Source organism: Cajanus cajan, chromosome 10 (genome assembly GCF_000230855.2).
Source record: "Cajanus cajan strain Asha chromosome 10, NIPB_CcT2T_4, whole genome shotgun sequence".
In the NCBI taxonomy this organism is placed as follows: domain Eukaryota; kingdom Viridiplantae; phylum Streptophyta; class Magnoliopsida; order Fabales; family Fabaceae; genus Cajanus; species Cajanus cajan.
The window spans coordinates 52161098-52170416 of record NC_138526.1 but is presented as its reverse complement, the minus strand read 5'-3'; the positions used below and the strand labels follow the sequence as shown (position 1 = coordinate 52170416).

The 9319-nt window shown below is 36.9% G+C and overlaps 1 protein-coding gene across 5 annotated transcripts; it reads left to right on the top strand.

Annotated features, from left to right (window-relative positions):
* Positions 1-581: 581 nt before the first annotated feature.
* Positions 582-9319, top strand: LOC109807219 (topless-related protein 1). 5 transcript variants are annotated; one of them, XM_083065177.1, is made up of 27 exons: positions 583-753; positions 1032-1090; positions 1191-1326; positions 1540-1719; positions 1814-1927; positions 1997-2155; positions 2699-2876; positions 2976-3099; positions 3221-3330; positions 3440-3605; positions 3731-3840; positions 3952-4021; positions 4132-4205; positions 4305-4400; positions 4475-4570; positions 4714-4841; positions 4975-5209; positions 5299-5460; positions 5535-5636; positions 5830-5976; positions 7050-7160; positions 7265-7444; positions 7523-7651; positions 7741-7836; positions 8007-8195; positions 8278-8444; positions 8710-9319. In XM_083065177.1, exons 3-27 carry the CDS (start codon positions 1247-1249, stop codon positions 8915-8917), a joined length of 3411 nt encoding a protein of 1136 aa, XP_082921303.1. In that variant the 5' UTR covers positions 583-753; positions 1032-1090; positions 1191-1246; the 3' UTR covers positions 8918-9319. The 5 variants fall into 5 exon arrangements, with proteins under 5 accessions (XP_082921305.1, XP_020225327.2, XP_082921303.1 ...); XM_083065179.1 differs by lacking the exon at positions 1032-1090 and having other exon boundaries at positions 582-753; positions 3287-3330; XM_020369738.3 differs by lacking the exon at positions 1032-1090 and having other exon boundaries at positions 582-753; positions 5535-5618.

Below are 9319 nucleotides of genomic sequence, written 5' to 3'. Positions count from 1 at the left end.
AACGTACACATCTGACAGGGACAATAACCTACACACGCTCTGACCACACATTTAATTCACTTCACTTACTTTATTCATTAATTCCCATCTCGTGACTCGCGAGTCATTACTTGCTCTCATCACATTATCTCGTATCGCAATCATGAACTGTATCACGTGATACATTAAGTGCCCTCCCTCCATGCCATGGCACACACCGTAATATTCCCCAAACATTCAGCCCTAACACTTTGCGGACTCCATATATTATCCTCTCCTTTTCACCCCACCATACCATCTTTCAAATAACTTCTCCGTCCAATCCAACGGTTCAGCTTAAGAACAACGCTAGAACTGGCAATAGAGAAACGCTATCCATCATCTAGTTTCACTCCAAGCCGATTTCCAGCTGTCAGCTCGAGATTCCGAGCCGATTTTTACACAAAACGAAGCCGGCTTAGTGGGCCCCGCATTAAACTGATCTTTTAATATAAGCAGTCGTGACTCTATTATAACTTATCGTCCATTCTGATAACCACTCGCTGATAAGCGAGTTTACTTATCATCTCCCTTCCCTGTCGCCTCCTATATAAAATAACCTATTTGAGCAAGTTCATGTGTCCTGTATAGTATATATATTTAGAGAGAGGTAATTAGAGATAGAAAGAGAGAGAGAGAGAGGACATTTCTTGAAGGAGAGAGAAAGGTTTTGTTTTGGTCTCTCTTGTTGTGGTGTGGTGGTGCCTTCTATATTCCCATGTGCGAGCTTTGAAGGTGAGAGCTTCTCCAAAACTCTTTCTTTCAAGTTTCCGAATCTGTTGCTTTAAAGTCTGTAGCTTTTATGTGTATTTTAATTTCGACTTTTCCTTGTTTCTTTCCTTTTATAAACACTTTTTTCCTTATTTTTGGTGTTGCATCTTGGATTCCCTTGCGGGATTAAAGCCACTTTCGTTCTTTCCCTTTGATCTTGTGGGATAGACTCAATTTCTTTTGCCCTTTCGTTTTTGCCCCCAAAACCTTATTTCACTGCTCTATTTTACTTTATTTTTTAGACATAGAAGATTTTCTTCCCTAAATGCTTCGCCGGGGCTAGTCAAATGATTCACTCTCGGTGTGGATTTTTTTTCTCTGCATTTTGTGTGTGGTTTTTTTTGGTGCAATTTCTCTAATTTTCTCGTTTTTTGAAAAAATGTATTTTTTTTTTCCCGCAGATCTAGTTTGTAGTTGCTCATTTTGGTGCTTGTCTAATTGAAGAGAGGCAGTTACGATGTCATCTCTCAGTAGGGAGTTGGTGTTCTTGATCTTGCAGTTTCTTGATGAGGAAAAGTTCAAAGAGACTGTTCACAAGTGGGGCTTGTTCCATTTCAGTTTGTTATTATTATTATTATTATTATTATTATTATTATTATTATTAGTATTGTTGTTGTTGTTATTATTATTATTATTGTTATTATTATTATTATTATTTCTACTACTATTATTATTATTATTATTATTATTGGTCATCTCTAGTATATTAATTTGACTAATTAATATTACTATTATTTTTTTAAATAAAAGGCTTGAGCAGGAGTCTGGGTTTTTCTTTAACATGAAGTATTTTGAGGATGAAGTGCACAATGGTAATTGGGATGAGGTTGAGAGGTATCTCTCTGGTTTTACCAAAGTGGATGATAATAGGTATTCTATGAAGATATTTTTTGAGATAAGGAAGCAGAAGTATCTGGAAGCATTAGATAAGTAAGCTTACAACAAGTTCACTTATGTATTCTGTTGACACTTGGCATTCTTTTGTAAGTATTGAACCTCAGGTTTTTTAATAATATTTTGGTAGACATGATCGGTCCAAGGCTGTAGAAATATTAGTGAAGGATTTGAAAGTCTTTGCCACATTTAATGAAGAGCTGTTTAAGGAAATCACACAGCTTTTGACATTGGAGAATTTTAGGTATGCATATAATTCTTAGCTTGGTGTAAAATTTCTGCAAGAAACAGAAAATGATTTCTGGTATTGTAGGGAAAACGAGCAATTGTCTAAGTATGGTGACACGAAGTCTGCAAGAGCAATCATGTTGGTCGAGCTCAAAAAGTTGATTGAGGCCAATCCCTTATTTCGTGACAAATTGCAATTTCCCAACCTTAAAAACTCAAGGTTACGGACTCTCATCAATCAAAGGTAATTCATTTACAGTCTAAGATATTGTCAATCAGTATACAACAGTAATTTGTGCACTGCATGTAATAACTTACTGGTACACAATGGCCACGAGATTGTTGATGGTACCTTTACTTACAATTGAAGGACCTCATCTTCCATATGCTATATTTACATTTGTCTTATTTGGTGTTCACATGCATCTTGTTATTGTTATCCCAGATTCCAAACATTGAACTCCAACTTATTTTTCATCAATGATAGGATGCATGCCAGCAATTGCCACTGGTTGTTATTTTGTTCATAGAATGTTTTGATTATCTATCCATCAATACTTTGCTGTCCAGTTCCTGCTTCAATGCTTCTCTTCATTAGATTATTTGTATGTTGAGGAGCTACAACATGTAGAGGGTATACTGTGTATGCTTTTGCATTGAAAATTCTCTTTAAACAACTGATTAGATAATCTTTTTTATTCTTTTGATGAGGATTATATATTCTTATATTATGGGTAACTAATTTTCTTTTTCATTTTCATTCTCCTGTTTTAAAATTAAACTACAGCTTGAATTGGCAGCATCAACTTTGTAAGAATCCGCGGCCAAATCCAGATATAAAAACTCTTTTTGTGGATCACTCATGTGGACAGCCAAATGGTGCACGGGCTCCATCACCTGCTAATAACCCGCTACTAGGATCATTACCAAAGGCCGGAGGATTTCCTCCTCTTGGTGCACATGGGGTGGGCTACTAAACTGATTTGGTTTCATTGGAATTGCATAATGTGTTTTTATCTTTTGGTTCTTATTATGGTGCTGGAATGCTGTGGTTCTTGTTGTAGCCTTTTCAACCTACTCCAGCACCTGTGCCAACACCCCTGGCTGGCTGGATGTCAAATCCAACCACTGTAGCACATCCTGCAGTTTCTGGAGGAGCTATAGGCCTTGGGGCACCATCAATCCCTGGTACTACATTCTTTAGCTTTCTGATATTCTCCATCTTTTTCATGACTAGCATACTTAAGTTTCATAGGTTATGTTTGGTTTGTATAATCTTTGCCCTCCGATGTTTCATTGCCTTTTTAAGCTGCTTTGAAGCATCCTAGGACCCCTCCAACTAATCCTTCTGTTGACTATCCGTCTGGAGATTCAGATCATGTTTCTAAGAGAACAAGACCAATGGGAATAACAGATGAGGTAATCTGGTACCATTTATGGAAGCATGATATATGGTCTTGGAGCTCATACCCATGCAAGTTATTACCTCTCACATTAATGCTATCAATATATCTTTATTTTGTGCCAGGTAAATCTGCCTGTCAATGTGTTGTCGGCAACATTCCCTGGTCATGGTCATGGTCAGACTTTTAATGCACCTGATGACTTGCCAAAGACTGTCATGCGAACTCTGAATCAAGGGTCATCTCCTATGAGCATGGACTTTCATCCAGTTCAACAGACATTGCTTCTTGGTCTGTTACACTTTAAAGGCCCTTTTGTTAGTGTTTTTGACTTGTTTCTTAGTTGTATGTATTTACTATTCATGCTTGGAAAGCAATCTATTGAGCTTTTTTTTTTTTTTGATGCAATGTGTCAGTTGGTACGAATGTGGGGGACATTGCTTTGTGGGAAGTGGGCTCTAGGGAGCGGTTACTCATGAGGAACTTCAAAGTTTGGGATCTTAGTGCTTGTTCAATGCCATTTCAGGTTGTCCTTTCTCACATTTATCTGTTGATGTTCTTGATAAATATTTATACCAAACCCTGAAACTTGTGAGTTTGCACTGACTGAAAATAAAACTAATCCTAATCAATTCAGGCTGCTCTTGTCAAAGATCCAGGTGTTTCTGTCAACCGTGTGATTTGGAGTCCTGATGGGGCTTTATTCGGTAGGTTAAGAGTTTTTAAATTCTTAAATATATAGATCTAAGTAATATATAATTTCAGAAGTCAACTAAATGAATAACTTATGAGTTTTTTTTCCCCTTCTGCTAAACAGGAATTGCTTACTCAAGGCACATTGTTCAGATATACTCTTATCATGGTGGGGATGATGTTCGACAGCATCTGGAGGTATACACATGCAAACATTCATATAATAAAGAGTTATTCCTGCTTAATTTAGGTTTTATATTTTTTTTTTGGTAAATGTTTACTTTTGAACTTTTCTAGATTGATGCTCATGTTGGCGGAGTAAATGACCTGGCATTTTCCCACCCAAATAAGCAACTATGTGTCATAACCTGTGGTGATGATAAGACCATTAAGGTAGGTTTGTCAAAGCAAGAGCTTGGTTTTCTAGGTGAAGATAACATGTCACTAACTAAATTATGCAATTGAAGGTTTGGGATGCGGCTACGGGTGCAAAACAGTATACTTTTGAAGGTCATGAGGCTCCAGTTTATTCTGTCTGCCCACATTATAAAGAAAACATTCAGGTACAAGTTGACTTTGTTACCTATGGTAAAGTGTTTATTGAGTTTGTTGGTATGATTCCTTTAGCAGTATTGGTAGTGTCCCAAAGGAAACCCTTTAACTATGTTTCTAATTGGGCTGGTTGAAACTCTTTTTTATGCTATAGTTCATCTTTTCAACGGCATTAGATGGAAAGATAAAAGCATGGTTGTATGACAATTTGGGGTCTCGTGTTGATTATGAAGCTCCTGGTCGTTGGTGTACAACCATGGCCTATAGTGCTGATGGTACAAGGTCCATATACTCAAACCATGGCTACTTGTATTCTAAATCTGAATCTTATTGTATTGTTGAATTAAAGTATTTTACTATGTGTTTTGATCTCTTTGCTCAAACATTTTTTTTTTGGCTTGAATGTATTTTATAGACTCTTTTCATGTGGGACAAGTAAGGAAGGGGAATCCTCTATTGTTGAGTGGAATGAAAGTGAAGGAGCTGTGAAAAGAACTTATCAAGGTTTCCGGAAACGATCTTTGGGTGTTGTACAATTTGATACAACCAAAAATCGATATTTGGCTGCTGGTGATGATTTCTCCATCAAATTCTGGGATATGGATAATATTCAGCTTTTGACAACTGTTGATGCTGATGGGGGTCTCCCTGTAAGTTCATCATTTTGTTGCAAATTGGATAGCTGGTCTCCAGAAATGATAGTTGCTAATTGTTACCTTTTCCTAATTCCTAATTCTAGGCAAGCCCACGCATTCGTTTCAACAAGGATGGAGCTCTTTTAGCTGTTTCTGCAAATGAGAATGGAATTAAAATATTAGCCAATACAGATGGTATTCGTTTGCTACGGACATTAGAGAATTCTATATATGATACGTCAAGAACTTCAGAAGCCATGACAAAGGTTGACTTATAGATGTTATACTTCTCGTTCCTTTTATTAATAAAACCTAGTCTGACATATTATTTTTGTGGCAGCCTACAATAAATCCAATTGCAGCAGCAGCTGCTGCTGCTGCTACTGCAACTAGTGTTGCACTTGCAGAGAGGGCATCATCTATGGTAGCTATTACTGGAATGGTTTGTTTATCTTGTCTTTGTATCAGTAGGACGTTATTACTTGTTTTTCTTTAATGATTTTATTTCATTTCAAGTTATGCAACTCCTTATTATTACTATTGTAATGTATTTATTACTGTGATTGTTGTAATGTATTTATTATCATTGCTATTGCTGTTATTATTAATGCTATGTTTCAATCTTAACTCATCAGAATGGGGATGCCCGAAACATGGGAGATGTTAAACCTAGAATAAGTGAAGAATCCAATGATAAGTCAAAGATATGGAAACTCACTGAAATAAATGAACCATCTCAATGTAGATCCTTGAAGCTACCTGAGAATGTAAGAGTGAACAAGGTATGCTAATTACTAACTGTATTCTTTTATTATTATTATTATTTCAAGTATTTCATGTGATTAATTATATCAAATACCCTTTTCCATAGCATGTTTTTTTATTTCATTTAAATTTTCCCTTTTCAATGTACATGGTTTTAATTGGACAACAAAGGAGAGGGGTATGTATATATAATATATAATGTGTATACCTCTGATTTTGTAACTTTGTAACTCGGAACTTTTCTATCTGCAAAATACTGTGTACAACATTTTCATGTCAGAGCCAGGTAGCACATGGTGTGTGTCTAGTAGTGGTAGCATGAGACGTGTGTGTGTAATATTAGTAGAAATAGCTTGAAAAGTTTGTATGTAGTAGGAGGAGTAGGAGTAGCAGTAGCTCTGTGTGTGTCTGAGTAGGAGTAGCAATAGCAGGAGTACGAGATTGTGTAGTAGGAGTAGCAGTAGCTGTGACTGTGTAGGAGGAGGAATAGCAGTAACAGTAGTATGAGATATCTGTGTTGGGTAGGAGTAGGAGTAGCTATGTGTATATGTTGTTGGCACGGAGTAGCATCTGTGTTTGTGAGTAGGAGTGGTGAGAGTCGGAGTAGCAATAGCTTTGTGTGTGGTGAATGGTGAGTAAGAAAATGTGATGGTAAAACACCAGTTCTGAATTGAAAAGGAAATTTTATTGAATTCAAGCAACATTGTTTAAGAACAGATCCAGAGCCAAGATTCTTCTGCTTCCTTACACCACAACACAAACACATAACTAGCTAGAAAGAAACTTAACTCCCCTCTCACAATAACTAATTTACGTTGCAGTTAGTAAATTCTCCCCTCACAGTGACTGCCCTACTTTTTGTCTTGTGGTTCTCTCTCTATTAAACCTTCCAGATGGTCTGTTTGCATGGACTTGATCTTGCAATTGGTACTCCTCCAACCCATCAAAGTCGTGGGCTCTACCATATCCCTTTATTTCTTTATACTGAGAAATACTATATTAAGTCCACCCTTGAATTTCCTTGTTGTAATCCCTTACCCCTCTCCAAAGTCTGAAACTGTTCTGATTATTTGCGTCTTTGTTATGACAGATATCAAGGTTGATATATACTAACTCAGGTAATGCTATTCTGGCATTAGCTTCAAATGCCATTCATCTGCTCTGGAAGTGGCAGCGTAGTGACCGTAATTCATCTGGCAAGGTGTGGGAATATGCAAAATTACTGTCACCAGACTATTACTCTTCTCTATTCATATAACTGGGAATAGGAATTATATTGTTTTCTGATGACATTTGTTCCTGTAGGCCACTGCCAGTGTGCTACCCCAGTTGTGGCAACCTTCTAGTGGCATCCTGATGACTAATGACATCACTGATAGCAATACTGAGGATGCCGTTCCATGCTTTGCTCTGTCAAAAAATGATTCTTATGTAATGTCAGCATCAGGAGGGAAGATTTCTCTGTTCAATATGATGACTTTTAAGGTGGGCTATGATCCTTAGTCATTATTCAAGACTTTTTGTATGCAACTAACCAATTTCAATCTTCTTGGCTAATTGCAGACAATGACAACATTCATGCCTCCGCCACCTGCAGCAACTTTTCTTGCTTTCCATCCTCAGGATAACAATATTATTGCTATAGGCATGGATGATTCTTCCATTCAAATATATAACGTCCGTGTAGATGAGGTATCATTGCTGCTCATAAACATTTCCTGCTCTGTTTTGATTTGAGTAATAAGGTGTTTATGTGTTTTTTCCTTTTCTTTTCTACGCAGGTTAAAAGTAAACTCAAAGGCCATACTAAAAGAATAACTGGTCTTGCTTTTTCTCATGTATTGAATGTGCTAGTTTCATCTGGAGCAGATGCTCAGGTATTAATTGTCCACTTGAGATCTTTCTCTGGAATCTGTCTTTTCTATGATTAAATGTATTGAAAATCGCAGTTTAGCACTCCATCTTTGAACTACTTTTCATCAATTATATGCTCCTGGCAAAGCATTTTTGCTTGTATATCATAGAGTTATCTCTTTCTATTTTGCAGCTTTGTGTGTGGAATACTGATGGATGGGAAAAGCAGAAGTCAAGATTCTTGCAACTTCCTGCAGGGAGAACTCCACCAGCACAGGCAGACACCCGTGTACAGTTTCATCAGGATCAGATCCGCTTCTTGGTTGTACATGAAACTCAGCTTGCCATTTATGAAGCAACAAAACTAGAATGTTTAAAGCAGGTTGGTTCAATAAATTCAGTTTTATTCTAACTGTAAATAATTGATTTTATCTTTTGCCTAATGTATGGAACTTGATTTTTAGTGGTTCCCACGGGATTCTGCGGCACCAATATCGCATGCAACTTTCTCGTGTGATAGCCAACTTGTATATGCCAGTTTTTTAGATGCGACCGTCTGTGTATTTAGCGCTTCAAACCTTAGATTACGCTGTCGAATCAATCCTTCTGCTTATCTTTCTGCTAGTGTCAGGTAATGCTTTGATGATACTTGTTCTAATTTATGTTTTTCAGTTTTCTAAATTTTCATTTATGACAAGGTACAAAACATTATTAAATTAGTCGGTTGAAATTGAGCATGAAATTGTGAATGTGATGGTTTTTCATTTTCCATTGAATTGGGTTTGAAATCATTGAAAATCCAAAGCAGTTAAACTGTTTTCATTGAAGTTGGCTACTAACAATCTTTTCTGCAGTACTTGTGGAAAATGCTAAGTAGCTTGTTGGTTTTTATGCAGCAGTTCTAACGTACAACCTCTTGTTATTACTGCACATCCTCAAGAACCAAATCAGTTTGCTGTAGGACTGTCAGATGGTGGAGTTCATGTTTTTGAGCCCCTTGAGTCTGAAGGCAAATGGGGTGTGCCTCCACCCATTGAGAATGGATCAACAAGCAATATAGCAGCTACTTCAGTTGGAGCTTCTTCAGATGAAGCACAGAGATGATCCATGTCAGCCAAAGACAAGTTTCTTTTACACATACTTGGCTTGCTGGCCATTTCAAGAACTAGGTATGTACTTAAGATAATGCATCCAGGGCACTCTCCGAATTAGTTCATCCATTGTGAAGTCTGGCCTTTGTGCACAGTCACACACCAGAACAATGGACAAAAAACCAAAAGTTAAACCTTGTAATTGCCAAAATATGTGAAAATTTCTTGCAGGTCTAATGCTACAGGTGTAGAAGTTCTCTAAAGTTTAAAGTTTTTCTGCCTTTTTATTTAGATTGGTTTATCCTAACTTCTCTTTTGTAATCTTTGGAGACTCTAAATGTAACTTACTAGGATAATCTTGTCTTCACCGCTTACATTTTATTTATATATGAATATATAATTTTTTTTTGTTGAA